Consider the following 17,144-nt stretch of genomic DNA (forward strand, 5'->3'; position numbering starts at 1 on the left):
TATCAAGCTGCATTCACTGTAGGTAGAACACAACCCAACAGTTTGCGCATAAATATCCATAAATAAATTTTAAAAACTCTCTCTGTAAGGGGCACTTAAGAAGTCCCATTACAACTCACATTTTCATCTACCCTGCAGTGCAGTCACTGACTTAATGCTGTTTTCCCCCTCATATCTGAGCAGAGTTGTGGTTGTCTCCATGAATGCCATTTTTCTTTGAGAGCAAGCTATAGGACCTTTTGTTATGGTGGAGGGTCACTAGCAGATTCTGTGCCCAGAGCCACAGAGACAGAGAAACAAGTCAGCTAAGGGATTCTTATTCAGTCATGAATTGGCTATAGAGAGATGTAGCTTGGGCTCCAAAAGATGAGTGTGGAATAAAACCTGTAACACTACGGGGGACAAAACAAGAATCCTGCACTGGCAGGATTGCTATATATTGCACATATATTTGCACTAGAGGCAAATATATGTGCTCCTGTTCAGTCCAACCTGAACTCAAGGCAGGGGAGAGTGGAGAGGAGAGAGGTTTGCTGGCTGCACAGCTTCTCCAGGCACCTCCACCTCCTCCTGCCGCCACCGTACCTGTTGCAACACAGCAGTGCAGAAGGCGCTACCTCAGGGAGGTCGGGGGGACCAGAAAAGGACAAGAGAGAAAAAAGTGGTTGTTGCAGAGGTACAGTTCTCACCATCAGGCATGTGGGCAGCTGAGAAAGGCCATTTCCAAGCAACCAGAAATACCCATTCCCTCTCAGGAATTCTTTAGTGACATGTCTTTGACTTTAGCATTTAGAGAAATTGCTCCAGCAGAATTTCTGTTAAATCATTAGCAAGCTGAAAGATTTTCCCAAAACAGCCAAGAGCCTGAACATTTTTCACTCTACTAATATGGAGAATAATCTGTCACATACAAACATGCAGCACTTGAATCATAAAGGTCATTATCTTGTGTTGATATGAATCATGCCATGCAGTACCGCTGCCTGGTTTATTTATTGTAGAATAAGATGATCTTAATTACTCAGTCCAAACTAAAAGGTAGTACACCCAGTTCAGGCAGTATTTTAGGAAAATTATATTCTTTTTAGGTATTCTCTCTCTTGCTGGATACTATTTCAGTTGGTTTAGGTACTATTTTCAATTGTTTTGACATGTCTCTACCCCCGTGCCTTAGAAAAGAGCACTCTAAATGCTTTACATGAGAAACATTTTGGCTTAAACAAAACCACTTAAATCAGGCAATCTTTGTTATTTAATATACAGATAAAATAAATTGTTTGAGACTATGAAGTTGGGCATTAAATCCAAGAAACCTGTGAATGTACAAACATAGAGTCAATTCTGAAGATTTTTGCTACCTTTTTGGAGAATGTTTATTTTCTCTCTTTTTTTTTTTGTTTATTTTCTCAAGTGTTTTCACAGGTGTAATATGCACAGAAAAGACAATGCCACTTCTTTTAAAACAGTAATTCAAGGTTTCTCCACATCAGAAAAGGACTACTTCTCAAAAAAACCCAAAAAGATCAAGCCAGTTCATACTGGCTCCTGGAAAATTGGACTTAAGATATTCCTCACCATTCTAACCACAACAAACTTGTGCTCTGAATTTTTAGTTTTCACACAAAAATAAATTAAAATCTCTTTCAAGGAGGGCATTGTTGAATGATTTGAGAATTAGAAATCTCAAAAGGTCGCAGAAAAATCATTGAAATCTTACAGTTTTTTATGCATATGCTCAAAATAAAATATGAAAGCATTAAGCATACAAGTGAAAAAAAATAGTAACAGAAAGCAATAAGAGGCAAAACAATTTTCTCTATATACAGAAATATTTTACACAAATAACACGAAATGACAAAAATACACAACTTTGAGTACAAAAGAATCATTTCATCAATAGATTTATACAATTGAGAACTCTGTAAGCAGCATGCTTTGACAGAATGAATTAAACTGCAACATAATTCAAAATACATTCATTTAAATCCTCCATACTAAAGATGTCTGAAAATGTAACATGAGGGAATACAGATTAGCAATGACTCATTTCTGGAGAGGAAGAAAATTATAATTCCCACATAGAGTCAACAAGGATCTATTTGAGTTTTTAAAATCCTTGGTCTTGGTCAAGCCCACTAAAATGCCTCAATAGCCCAAATTCTGCCAACATGTTTACGTTTTGACATTACAAATGTTAGCATGGTTATGCAGGATCCTTGGCAGGATCACAGGCAGCAAGACTGAGCAGTTTAGAGGTCTTCAACTTGGTTCTAGGACTTCAGCTGCAATTATCAAGGCACTGCTCTACAGATGTATATTAGACACAATAGCTCAAATAGACCTGTAAACACATAATTACCCTGGGGATACTTCTAAACCACCTTGATTCTTGAACACCCTTTTGTTCAGGTATGCTCTCATCACCTCAGAAAACCTAGTGTGAATACTGTATCACTGTGTAAATTACCTCTGAATACGGCCAGCAATTTGGGTTTCTTTTCTCTAAGGATCAGCAGATGCAGCTCTGAGAAGAAACCTTGTTACAGTCAGTGTAAGCAAACACTTAATTATCAAAACAAATTAACTGTCTTTGATGTTTGCAATTTCCACTTCACAGTCAGTACTTATCGCAAATTGAGAAATCCCCACAAAATGTTTTCCCCTCCTCCTTCAAGAAAGTAATTTCACTAACTTTCCTGTATTACTCATCTTCTTCTCTTCTTGAATTATTATGTTTTACAACACTCATTCAAATCTCTTACGTTGTAATGCTGGAAGACAGCAAAAATACCTATTCCTGCCATTTAGACAGTGTATGCTCTCTATTACTTTAAGCACAGTTTTGCTGCTTTCAGAGAAAAACAGGCATGACAGCTCTGAAATGGAAAATCCATACTAACCAGGTCATAAACTTCTGCTATCAATGTAAATGTAATTGAAAAATAAAAGCTTTACTGCAAAGACACACTAAAACACTCTCTTTTATAGTGGAAGTCTTTTACTGTCTGTCATTTCAATCAGAAAAATCCATACCATCATCAGTGAAGTTGACAAGGAAAGGAAAGCATGGACATCAATAACCTCACCGCTGCTGGGCAACACGTAACTTTACATGTAACCCACAACCTCACAGCCTCAGCTAGCAGCTTTTTTCAAAAAATGAAATTACTAAATTCAAAATTGTTCCTTTTATACTTTTAAAATTTAAATACTGCCAACACTTTTAGCAATAGCTGTCAATGAGAAGAACAGCGATAACTTAAATTAGTTCTTCATTGAAGAAGAATTCACATTGGGGTGTGAATGTTTTGTTATCCTCAGGAAGCAAGCAGTCTCTGGACATCCACACAGAACAAGGCATTTTCTTCATGCAAACATGTACTGGGTAGATAGACAGAAGTAGAAAGAGAGATGGAAGCAAGAGAAGCCCAAATTCTAGCTCTGGTTGTTAGGTTTGTTGTACATCAGTGCCCCTGTTCTCAGTCATGGGCTCAAAAAGCTCACTGCAAGGACACACAAATTTTACAGGCATTTTTCCCCAGCCTCAGAGCAAAAACCTCTGAGCTTCAAAGCCCAAATCTAAATCTTAATTTTGCTTATCTCACAATATTTATTTAGCTGATTGAAAAAAAAAATAATCTGAGTCTGGTTTGCCATCATTAAGGAAAATCTTTGCCATTCTGCTTTCCAGGCAGGTATCAAGACAGCCTGACATTAATCAGAAAGGTAGTTTGGCATTTCAGGGAGAGAAGCTGATGCCTAATAGATGAGAACAGCAGAATAAACCCTTGAGGCAGCAGCGACTACAGAGACAAAGAGGCAATGAAAAAAAATCAATGTAAAGTAGTATCAGAGGGAAAAGGGGAATTTAACTTACATTCCCAGCAAATTCTGCTGGCTGACTGTTATAAAGGGTAATGGCTGAAAGAGGGTAGATTTAGATAAGATACAGGAATAACTTCTTCCCTGTGAGGGAGGTGAGGCACTGGAACAGGTTGCCCAAAGAAGCTGTGGATGCTCCATCCCTGGAAGTGTTCAAGGTCAGGAAGGATGGGGTTTTGAGCAAGCTGATTAGTGGAAGGCGTCTGTACTCATGGCAGTGGAGTTGGAGCTAGATGATCTTTATGATCCCTTCAAAACCAAGCCATTCTATGATTCTGTGATTGTCTATTTATGGTTTTGGTCCAATACTTAAATTGTAAAACAAGCAAGTTGAGGATTTTTTCTTCCCCTGTAATTACTATGTAGACTAAATCCTAACCTCAGCTATGGGTTATTTGCCATCTCTTTTCTGGATTACCCTACTATTTCTAATTCTATCCCAACAAATGCCTGACAGCATGATTTCAATAGTGTAGAGCATACCCAGCCTTATATGAGCTCTGAGCAGAAACATCATTACAAAAACACAGTATAAATTGCAGGCCCAAAAATCACTATTTCAGATAGGTTTTCAGGCATATCATCAGGTTTGAGTAGCTTGTAACAGCCTCAAGTAATAACTACAGTCACCCTTTACCTCATAATAATTTTCACATGAACACTATTTTATTAAATCTTGTGTTAGCCTAAACCTCAGGTCATGGAATTTTTGTTGCTCTCTTTCCCTTCCATTCCTTTGTTTTCTCCTTTTAACTCCTCTGATAACTGAGCAGTTAGTTACTTTTGACCAATTGTTAAAAAACCAGCAAATTTATGACTGTACATGTAGCTATACCAACATAAATTGCCCTCCTACAACTTACATGGGTCTTTCATTGAAATTCACCAACATAACAAATTATAACAGCAATAATAATACACCTTCAATACAGAATAAAATATTCCAATGAACAAATTATATAGTAAATTTTTTAAAGTGCACAAAAATATTAATGGAAATATTAAAAAAAAGTTTTCTAATGTTATAATGAAAACTTCTGAAATATTGTTAAATTAAATAGAAGTAATCTAATGAGACTTTTTGGATCTATTATATTGGCAGACAGCAGCAACATTTTTCAGAAAAATTACACCAACTAAATACACCATATCTTAGCAGCATAAAAAGTCCCTACAATTAGATTGCAGGCCTAGTAAGCATAAACCTGACAAAATGTTACAAATGTAGTTTTCATTTAAAAGAATGGATTTCCATGGAATCCCAGAGGTAACATTTGTTATTTTGTTTACATTGTATTCTGGTAGTAAACCTAACAATAACCAATCACTTTCCCTCCCTCTATCTTCCCAAAATTGCACGGAGTAGTGGAAAACTAAATCAAGTTACGGCCATACTGAAAAAACCATATGAAACAAAACAAAATTCGACCTAAAGCCGGAAAACAATCCCAAAATACAACAATCATTGTCAAAGAGCCACAGTTTCAAACCACCGACCGGTGCTCCCCACACACATAGATGGCACTGGGTCGAATGCGCCGCCTTGTATGGCCAGGTAGCTGTGGCAGAAACTTGAAGAATTTGGGCATCAAGTCCAAGCATGCATCATGAAACTTCTTAATCCTCCAGTAGTAAATCAGTGGGTTCAGTGCAGACTTGAGGTAGCAGAGCCAAAGGAGCCAAGTGCTTATCTCAAAAAAGTTGTGCTTGTAGTAGAAGTGGCTGTTGAACGTGGCAATAAGGCTGTAAGTGGTGAATGGTGCCCAACAGACTATGAAGACAAGGAATAAAATCAAGATGGTTGTGAAGGCACGAGTTTTAAAGCTCATATCAATATTCATCTGAAAAGGTCTCTGTAAGCTCATGAGACCAAGTTTGCTGGCCTGGCTGAGACATATGCTATCAGGGTGGCTATGGATACGAACTGCATTGTGGCGGACGGTGTTGAGTATGCCCATAAAAGAATACAGCATTACCAGGAAGGGAATAAAAAAAGAAATTAGCAAGATAACTATCACATAGGCTCGGTAACCTGGGCTCGTAGAGTAGCCAAAAACACACTGAGGTGCTCTCGAGGGTATCTGCAGGTTAGGATTCCCTACTGATAACGGAAAAGCAACAACAAAGGATGCTGCCCAGGAAATCACAATGAGAATCTTTGCACGGTAAGGGTTCAGTTTATCTTGCCTCTGAACTATGATAAGAAATCGGTCAATACTAATAATGAGAAGAATGGCTACCCCCTCTATGACAAAAAGCCAAAAGAACATGGCAGAAACTCTGCAAAATATATCCCCAAAAATCCACTGAGTGGTAATGATTGTTATAAGAGCAAACGGCATATTCAGCACTGCCAGCAGCAGGTCTGCAAAAGCCAGGCTTGCTAAGAGGATGTTAATTGCAGATCGCATAGCTGCCTTCTGGTAGACCATGAGGCAGACAACAAAGTTTCCAAGGAAAGAAACCAATAGGATAAATATCATAGCAGCAGAAAGAATGATCTGGAGTGGCAAACTCAAGCTCCTGAAAACTTCTTGCGATGGCAGGATAGCTGTAGTGTTTACCAGAAAAGTACTTCTCTCAGTGGTGAGCACAACACCTGAACTATATCTCAACGGCTGTGTTGTGCCACTGTGAAGCAAGAACTGGGGAGTGGTAAAATTCGTATAGGCATTTTCATAGACAATAAAAGTAGCATTTGAGGTCCCAGAGTGGGCCAGTGTCAACATTGCTGAGAAAACCATTGCTTCAGGAGAAATGAAAGCAGAAACAAAAGTCTTCAAGGCATTTCATCTTGTTCAGGCAGTATTTTTAACTGATCGTTTAACAATCAAAGTTCAATGTCTGAAAGCATCAAAGTTCTTAAGTTCATGTCAGTATTTCCATCTGAAAAATAAGAAAGAAACGTAAAGAAACAAAGTAAAACTCTGAAACCAATGGGAACCAAATGATTGTTCACCTTTCCTTAATGAAAAAAGCACCTTTAATATATGTTTACACTTCAGGTTGACACAATTTACTTAAGCACCAGACACAGAAGTCTCCTACTATTTGGCCTTTCTCTCCTGTTCCTGTAGTGCTGCTGATACCATGCAATACTCGCAACTCACCAAGTTTTTTTCCCTACTTATCATAACCAAGGTTGGAAAACTTTTGTGTTTGAAAACAAACTTTACTGATTAAGAGTGAATAAATCAAGTAAGTATCTTTACTTAAATCTCATAATTTTTAAACTAACTTCATTATTTTGGTTTGGAATTGCCTACAGATGGAAACTTTAATGACATTTTTAAATAGCTTAAATAGTCTCAGTATCGCCTATCTGCCTCTTTGGGAAGCACTAAAAAGCCTACCTATCCAAGTTACTGTACATAATACAGAATTCTTGGTTCTGTGTCAGTCATCCACATTAGATGTCTCAGGAAAAACATGCAAAACATTCTAACCTATTACTAATTATCAAGTAACTTATCCACAGGATAAAAGTATTTCTCAATTTGTTGCATTTAGAGACTGACTCATATCAAGATGTAGGAAACTATCTCTTCTTTGCTCACTACAACTCTTCCCATGGCAGCAAGTTTTCCTGCTTTTGCTGGTCTAGGCATGTCTTTGTTAATTCGACTTGGTATCCCAAATAATTTAACTGTGTACACCCTCTTTTTCTCTGTAGATCTAATCCTTAGACTTCTCAACTCTCTCCCTTGCCATTATACAGTCATGGAATAGTTTGGGTTGGAAGGGACTGTAAAGGTCATACAGTTCCAACCCCACTGCCACCTTTCACTAGGTTTTACCAGGTTGCTCAGAGCCCTGTCCAACATGGCCTTAAACACTGCTAAGGATGGGGCATCCACAACTTCTCTGGGCAACATGTTCCAGTCCCTCACCACCCTCACAGTAAAGAATTTCTTTCTAGTATCTAGCCTAATTCTCCCTCACTTCAGCTCAATGCCACTGCCCCTTGCCCTATCACTACATACCCTTGGAAAAAATCCCTCTCCAGCCTTCTTGCAGGTCCCTTTTAGGTACTGACACAATGCAACATTTCTTTTTATAGTTTACATGTGTTGTCTCATATTTACTATCTTTACATGTATTGTATTAGTATTGTATTATTACATGTACTTACATGTACACATTCTCATAAATAAAATACAAAGATTTGAGAGTTATCTCCCCTTTTCAGTGCTAGCTCCTCCCCTCTATCTTGGACTATTAAAGACTATTAAAGACTCTCAGAGCACATTGGCATCTGATCAAGCTGGAAACCAGATGGATTCTATGCCCTTTTAAAAAACAGATCACTACAGACAGAAACAGAAAGTGGGATTCACCTCATTCATTCGGGATGACTGCAACAGTCCCTTCTGGCTGTTTTCATGTTTATAATCAGAAAAGGGATAGAGCCATCTTCAGAGGGCATCTCCTCCATCTCTGCACACAGTGACAAGCTTGTGCTGCTAACACAAACAGCTTATGTTTGGTAGCACAAATCCTGCCCGCGGTATTTAAGCAGGTTCTGCTTGGTATCAACGTTGGGCAAAAGTGAAGGGAGGAAGGAATTTTTTTATGAATTTACACAAGGACCACATGCTTCGTGTTGGATCAAAAGTTTACCTTTCACTGGATAATACTTCACTGGCAAAAAAAATAATGGTTAGCTTAATTTATTAACAATTAAAGTAGAGTAATGAGAAAATAAAACTAAGTCTTAAAAACACCTTCACCCCACTCCTCCCTTCTTCCTGGGCTTAACGTTGTGCCTAATTTGCTCTATCTCCTCCCCACCAGCAACGCAGAGAGACAGGGAATAGGGGTTGCAGTCAGTTCATCACATGTTTACTCTGCTGCTCCTTCCTCCACAAGGGGAAGACTCCTCACATTCTTCCCTTGCCCCAGTATGGGGTCCCTCCCACGGGAGACAGTCCTCCATGGACTTCTCCAACATGAGTCTTTCCTACAGGCTGCAGTTTTTCTTTGAACCACTCCAGCATGGGTCCCTTCCACAGGGTGCAGTCCTTCAGGAACAGGCTGCTCCAGCATGGGTCACCCCCAGGGTCACAAGTCCTGCCAGTAAACCTCCTCCAGCATAGGTTCCTCCCTCCAAAGGGTCACAGGTCCTTCCAGGAGCCTGCTCTAGGCTTCCCATGGGGTCACAGCCTCCACCTTCGCTGGCCCGCGGTCCTCCTGGAGCTGAAGGTGGAAATCTGCTCCACTGTGGACCTCCATGGGCTGCAGGGGCACAGCTGCCTCACCATGGCCTTCATCACGGGCTGTAGGGGAATCTCTGCTCTGGTGCCTGGGGTACATCCTCCCTTCTGCAGAGCTCTCTTACATATTCTCACTCCTCTCTCCAGCTGTAATTTGCTTCTGCACAGTAACTTTTTCTCCATTCTTAAATCTGTTACCCCAGAGGCACTTCCACCATCACTGATGGGCTTGGCCTTGGCCACTGGTGGGTCCGTCTTCGCACCAACTGACGTTGGTTCTACTGGTCACAGAGGAAGCTTCTCACAGAAGCCAACCCTGTAGCCCCACTGCTACCAAAAGCTTGTCACACAATAGAGAGTCATACAAATTCCACTTCCTAGAGGTTTGACTGCTTGAATGGGAGGGAATGACATAATTTTCTATTTTATCCTATTATATTTCAAAGACTGTAAAACTCAGCAAAAGTATACTAGCTATGTATATTGACATTTTTGCAAAAATGAAAAATTCCATTAACTTTATTCTAGATTTTTTCCCCCATTATTTCTCTTTAATTTTATTTTTACACTAACTCTTTTAGAGAAAGCCTCAATACTAATTACAAGCTAAAGCATCTATATTAGCCGAAATTATTCTTTCTTTGGTCTTTATAAACTTTTCCTTTACTAGTCTTCTTTAATATATTTTTTAGAATAAAGTATGGAACCAACAGTGAAAAGGTTAACAGAACTTTCCAGAATAAGTAAGAAATATTTTAGCAATGAACAAGAAAATCTCACCCAAAGTTCCACTGAGGTTTATGACTCCACAAGACAAGAACACTGAAGAGGAAAGGAAGCTGTAGCATTCTGCAGGGACTGCAAAAGAGAATAAATTCAACAAATCATTTTGGATTTAAAATCTTGGAGCAAGAAAATTAGATCCCCTGGGCAGTATCTTTTAAAGCTCTGTAAGTAATAAGCCAGCAAAGGTAACTTTTGCATTTCTGATTGGCTTTGACAAGGTCTCTCCAACAGGGCTCTAAAAGAAACTAATCTGCCATTAGATACATGTAAAACCCTCCTATAGACAATAATCAGTTTCAAACAGGAAACAAAAGAAGGAGCAGTTAGTTTTGCAGAGAAAAAAGGTCACCAGAATGATCCTACAAAGAAAATCTATACTAGGGTCCAAGCTCATCAACCTGCAGAAGAGAAGAGCGAAATGCAAAACTATGACATTTGCTGATGATGAACATGAACTGTTTTTCAGGGCAATATAATAAAAACTAAGATCAACTATAAAAAGGCATACAGGATTTCTTGAGGAGTAGTGGCAAGCTACTAGTCTGCCCAATAAAATTCAGTGCTAGAGATAAAGCTATGCCTGGACTGCAAAAAAGTTATCTGCACAGTAACAGGTGCTAAACCAATAATTACTACCCAGAAGAAAAACAATCTTCAAATTTTCATAGTCTGGCCTATGAAAACATCAGCCAAGTGCTCAGAATTGTTAGCAAAGACACTGAGAAGAAAACCGGGAGGTAGCTATATATATAGTGTATTCAGATATGGTACCTGCTACAGTACATATCCATGGCACCTTCTTATCTTCAGTACTATGTTCAATTCTGCACCACCCGATCTCTATTCAAAGGTGACTAGAAAAAGGTATCATAAGAGGTCTACAGAGTTATTAGTGGCACAGGGAAAGTGAATGATTGCTGTCTTTCATAACATAAGAATACGAAAAGTCAAAGGAATCACAAAAACACAGATTAGTTGAGGTTGGAAGGTACCTCTGGAGGTCATCTTGTCCAACCTCTCTGCTCAAGCAGGACCACCTAGAGTCAGTCATCCAGGACCATGTCTAGGTGGCTTTTGAGTATCTCCAAGGATAGACTCCACAACCTCTCTGAGGGATCTGTCCCAGTGCTCACTCACTCTGAGAGTGGAAAAAAAATTGCTTCCTGATGTTTCAGCTTCTGCCCATTGCCTCTGGCCCTGTCACTAGGCATGACTGAAAAGAGCCTGGCACTGTCCTCTTTGCACTTTCCCTTCAGGTATATATATATATATATATATATATACACACATTGATAAGATCCCCCTGAGCCTTCTCTGCTCCAGGCTGAACAGTCCCAGCTCTCTCAGCCTTTCCTCACAGAAGGGATGCTCCAGTCTCTTCATCATCTTTGTAGCCCTTCACTCTATTCTCTCCAGTATGTCCGTGTCTCTGAGGAGCCCAGATCTGGAAATTATTATTTCACAATTAATTGTGAAAACATTTGCCACAGGATGTTGTGGATGCCATAGAGCTTCTGTGGATTAAGAAGGCAATTTAGGACATATTTCACATGATCTTTATATAGATGTCCATGTCAGGAAGAAGTGAATCACCCATCTCCCTCTGCTGACAGCAAAGGGTACATGGCCATCTGATTTGAATACAGACTTTTGAGCACATACATATGCAGTTACTGGACTAACTTTAAATATACACAACAGAATTTGCTTACTTAGGTTAAGTTTACATCCTTTATGCCACATAACTTTATACTCTGAAGTATGAAGTTCAGCAGAGGCTTAGATGGTAACACGTATCATAAAAGCTTTAAAGAGGAAAAAAATCAAACAAAAACCAACCAAACAATTCTAATATTCCACAGTAAAGGACCAAAGTTTTAGAAAATACTGCTTTATCATAAATTTTCCTTCTAAACAGAAGGAACCAGACAAGGGGAGCAGGAGCAAAGATGTTCTGCACCCTTAATTCAGTCAGAAAGATTGCGCTACTCCACATTTCTCAAGACAAGGAGCATCCAGATTATAGGACAAAGGACTCACAGACATCTATAGCCTATTCCTAACAAACCCAGGAAAAGTGTCTAAGAAAAGTAATCTCACATATGCTCTCTCACCATCCCAGCTCACTGTGCAAATAGCTACCTCCTATTTTGTGCTTCCTCCCCTCAGTGTGATGTTTGTATGTTTTCCTGTGTGGCATTAACAGAAGGAGAATGACCTCATGCAAGCTGCTGCCTGGACCAGCCAACTGCTTAAAGTAGAAATGAGTGGAGGCCATTTGGCTGTTGCATAAGTCATCAGCCGTATCTTTTCAAGGACGAAAGAGTGAGCACTGATCAACTCTTGCAAAGAAGACACCTAACCTAGTAAGAGGACTGCAGGCTTTGGATCCAACATAAAAAGTAACTGTTGAGTGTTGCTCCTGTGCTCACTGCTTCCTGATGATTTCCAGGCAACACTCTTCTCTGTACTCTGTTTAATCACTCTGAGGTATGAAATCTTTCTGTGCAGTGCATACTGAGTCCGCATGTTCAGATGTGATTTGGATTTACACTTATCTAACCTGCAGGCAATGCTCTTTCTCAGCTATCATCCTTCATAAAAGTGACTGACAATTTAGCCAGTAATTTCAAGAGGATCCCTTCTATTGCAGTCATAAGTCCTTTTTCTTTTCCTCTACTTAAAGGGCTTCTACCATGAGCATCTACATGATTATTAAACGTGTTCCCCCATCCTTCTTCCTACCCTTCCAACTTCCCCAAAATTATGTAAAGATAGAAATATAAGATGAAAGGAACCACTAAGATAACTTCACAGCAATTCTATATCAGTTCTCTCTCGCTCTTTGAGAAAGACAGATCCTGCCATTTCAAAGCCACAGTCATTCCTGAATGGTAATCACATAGCTTGTAAAAGACAACCATGCTTTGATAGTTTAAATGGGTAAGGCTATTGATGGTCAAGTGCTCAAGCAAGAGGCAGAGAGATACCCTTTTGTCACAGCATTCTCACTTTTGGAACATGTGCTCTCACAGGTTCTTTTCAGATGCAAAAGAGGTTCATACAATCACTGTTTTCAATTTCAGTGCTAAAATTTACTGTGTATGCACATATTCTCTCAAGCAAGGTTCTCGTTCATATGCAACTTTCTTTTTATGGAACATAATAGACACAATTATTTCAATAAAGTACATACTTAAAGCTAAATAACACACAAATTCCATTCATCAAATATAATTATTGCTAGAACTATGGCATCTGTTTTTAACAGCTTTAGAAGCTAAAAGGTTTCTGTTCAAAATTCGGATAGCATGCTCAACTGGAAATAAAACATTATATCTTATATGCAAAGGCAACATCAGTCAAAATCAGTAGCAGGAAACCTAACAGTGCCATAACAGGTTTAATGCAGATCAGAACACAGCTGCCAAAATGTTCAATGATTTAATATATTTGTCTGCTAAAAGCATATTTTCAATACTGATCAGCATCAAGATTTGGTCTAGCACACAAAAACACCATTCTTATTCAGAAACTTGAAGCTAGCAATGCCTGGTACAGTGATCCTATTTCTTGGGGATGTTTTAAGATTACAAATGGGAAGCTTCTGCATGTTTTATAGCTACTATTAATGGTTTTATTTTAAAGGCAAACTTTGGCAAAAATTATTTTTGTAACATAAAATCAATTTAAAAAGCAAAGTATTTCTAGGGGGAAAACAATAACAACAAGCATGAAGGCCATGGGCTTATTTTGTTTTCAAAACAATTTATATGCCAACAGAAAATACTCGAGTATGTGCTCTCTGACACCCTGTTATTACACAAAGCAGCCCAGGACATACACCCCTCTCAATATGAAACAAGCATTGTTTCCTGTGCAATTAAGTAGAGGCAGGAACACATTGCAATGGAATCCTTTCTGCTAAAGCCAGTGCAAAGAATGAGTCAGAGCACAAATCAGCAGGGACAATGTTCTTACCTAAAAGGAACCAGCAGTTTTCAGTTTTAATACATATTTACATATCCTAAATTGAAACTAATCAACTCCACTGCATGAGTAGGTGACCCATAAAACTATTCACAAGAGGCATTACTTTAATTTAGGAAATTGTCCTTTTTTCCACTCTATAAACACTACTGTAGCAATTGTGGGAAAACAGTCACCTCTGCTTTGGGTCATTTAGTACAACTAATTGCCCTCTTGAGGGTATTTCCTTCTGTCCTTAATTCAGAGAGCCATTAACTGTCAAGAAATGTCAGCCATGGGAATCATTATTACTATTGCAAACCACAAATATGCAAAATGTAAAGAATAATCCTATTTTCTTAGCTCTCAGGAAAACTCATGTTCTCAAGTTGTAGATCATGTGAAAGGACTTACGCAGTTCTAGGTTCATTTCTTGTACTGTCATATCTCCCCGCCTTCTAACTTTCCCACTAGCTCAACGGTCATATAACTAATATTCATGATGAAGAGCTAATTAAATACTGTAGTACCTAGAACAACAGTAAACATTGAAAACATTACTGAAAATATACTATTTTAATTCATAGTCTCCTTCTAGTTATTAACACACAGCTAACAAACTGGAAGTTTCTTAAATGCTTGGCTTCCTAAATTTTAAGTGGACTATACATACAATCACTATATGTCAGTGTAGCAAAAAAAAACCAAACCAAACCAAAAACCAATGAACAAAACAAAATGCATACCAATCCAGACAGGCTCCCACGAAGAGCAGGAATCATAAGTCATCTTGTGCTGTTGTGTTCAACAAAGTATTCCCTTCCCAAATAACCTGCCAAAAAAATAAAGTAAGTAAAATGTGACATATTTACTCTCAAGGCAGGACAAGATCAGGATAGCAAAATTTTCCCTGTAAAAAAACTTTATTTTTATTGGGAAAAGTAGAATACACTGTGTCTCCTAACAAAAGACAGATCATAAGAATCTCACCATTTAATACTAACATTTGCCAGGACTGGAGTAACATGTTGTTTTAGGTCTCATTCAGACACATTTATTTCATTTGTAGACAAGCACACAGCTGTTAGCTGTTGTAAGTCTTATTGGATCTATGAAAATACATGCTTGGCCTTAACCATCAGGGCTCTGATCTCGATATCCCCAAAGACTCTCAAAAAAATGACATTTAAATCTACGAGGTATTACTGAGCATCATAGAGATGATGAATAAATTTTGCCCAAATGGCAAAGATATTAGCATAACAGTATCAGAAAAACAATGAGCAAGAAAACAGGTCTAGAGGGGAAGAATAAGCCATGAAAGTTTCAGTGCAGGATCTCAGCACTTCCTTTACATGCACTTGTACCAATCATCATCACACCTTAGGTAGTTAAAATTATTTCTGTAAACTGGGCCTAACACAGCTAAAAAGTTGCACATTCTATCATGGCATACCTGTTCTTAACTAAGAAAGTCGATTTTCAATGTAGCTTTTACTGATATTCTTAGAAGGAAGCCATAAAATTTCAGTGAGCCTTGAAAGCTGAGTTTATGTCACACTAATAGACTTGGGTGATCTAATTAGTTTATAAATATTATTTATATATAAAAATCAAGAGAACAAAGATATGGGCCACACACACTTTCACACGCTATTTTTTAAAAGGCTACATAAGTTTTAAATTCTGTCAGAATAAGCTTTAGGAACATCTCTTAAGTCACCTCCACACTGGAGCAAAAGATGTCAGGATCCTTCAAGAACAAGTTTCTAAATAAAAGCTGTACACAGAGCTTGAAGGACAAACCAACGAATGAGTTCACATGGCAATAAGAACAAACCGTACTTGAAGACCACCCAGAACGTACTGGCGCCTACAGTCACTCAAGCGCTGAGTTTCTGTATCTGCAACCAGCTTAACACGGACTTTAAACACCCAAAACATAAGACCTGATTTACCAGATTTATGTCTGCTGAGAAATCTGCCTTCTGCAAAAAAACCACATTATCTAGCCACAAGGGAAGTCAGTGTCTGAAAGGTTTTTATGATAATCTATTAATACAAGTTGTTTTCCATTAGCATACAAATTTAATCTTTACATTTATTCTACAGAACAAAGAAGGAAGGAAAAATACAAGTCTCAGATTTAGCTATGTATAAAAGAGATAAAATGTAGCCATTGGATTATTATAGACTTTCACCATTTGGTTTGTTCCCTCTTTAGTGAGATAAGTAATATGAACTGCTAACCTTCCCTCTTTCTGAAGTGTCAAAGAAGCGAACAGGTTTGCAAGCAGGCAGAAAACTGCCAGGAGCCTGGACAGATTAAATACAGCAACAACCTGTAAGATCTTCCCACCATACAAGCATATTCTCTGACATAAGAGCCATTTCTTTTCTCAAGTGATCATAGAAAGTACCACAGAAAATATTCCCAACTCTCATTAAAATGAAAGTATCTTTAAAATCAATTTAGAAAAGCATCCAAAACATCGCTATAAACTACAAAGTTCTTCCACTTCGAGCCTCCAAGAAGGAAAAAAATAAAAGTACTTTTTCAAAGTAAATCTGGAAAATTTTACTAAATTTGAGTACCTTGCAGAGATTGCTCTTAACTGGACAGGATTGCTTTAGGTAGTTTTCTGTTGGCAATAGGTTAACACTGTTTCATAACAGCATTCCTTTTTTCCCCTCCATTATAAATGATTAGTCATGTCTTTTTTGTAAGAACAGAGGGGAAAAGCTCTGTAACCCTTCATGAAATTGGAATGTGAGGATTCCTGTTTCTGCAAAGAGCTCTACTTGTGGAATTACAGCCTTGATGATATCAGCATTTAGACCTGGCAGAGCTTCTGTAAGGGTAGTCCTGACCTTTTCCTCATTCATTCACTCATCCCTGAACCCAGCTCCCCACTCCCAAAGCTTGACTAAAATAGACTCTGACAAGCAAATTTAAAAGTTTCACTTTTCTGTCCTGAAGCTGTGAGATGCTGGGGTACACAGATTAAGGCATAAATTGTAGATTTAGCTTCTGCATAGTAAGAGGTATTTTAATTCAAGACAGTGCTGTACCATAAGCAAGAAGGGTGCAAAACTTGTTCTTACTGATGAACACAGAGAAATTTAGATCTTGTTAGATCTATTTCGATTCCCCAAACCACAAGCTGTCATTTCCAAAGAACTGAAATAGCAGAAGTCACAGGGATCTTAAACACCACTAAATTTAAAAATGTTTCCCACAAGCATTCAGATTATATTATAGACTTAGCGACAGGCTAGAGAAGGTCTTAAAAA

General features: G+C 38.4%; 1 protein-coding gene across 1 annotated transcript in view; it reads right to left on the minus strand.

Moving 5' to 3' along the window:
- Positions 1 to 847: 847 nt before the first annotated feature.
- The window catches only part of GPR63 (G protein-coupled receptor 63), a 29,055-nt gene continuing 12,758 nt past the window's right edge, over positions 848 to 17,144 (minus strand). Inside the window, exons 2-4 of the mRNA XM_051778206.1 lie at positions 14,597 to 14,682; positions 9,876 to 9,953; positions 848 to 6,768 (exon numbers count right to left, since the gene is read on the minus strand). Coding sequence (XP_051634166.1) covers positions 5,367 to 6,626 — 1,260 coding nt within the window. The 5' untranslated portion in view covers positions 6,627 to 6,768; positions 9,876 to 9,953; positions 14,597 to 14,682 and the 3' untranslated portion in view covers positions 848 to 5,366. The remainder of the gene's footprint in view (positions 6,769 to 9,875; positions 9,954 to 14,596; positions 14,683 to 17,144) is intronic.

The sequence above is a fragment of the Manacus candei genome, unplaced genomic scaffold (assembly GCF_025592945.1).
Source record: "Manacus candei isolate 608988 ecotype Guabito, Panama unplaced genomic scaffold, ASM2559294v1 h1tg000011l, whole genome shotgun sequence".
Taxonomy (NCBI): Eukaryota; Metazoa; Chordata; class Aves; order Passeriformes; family Pipridae; genus Manacus; species Manacus candei.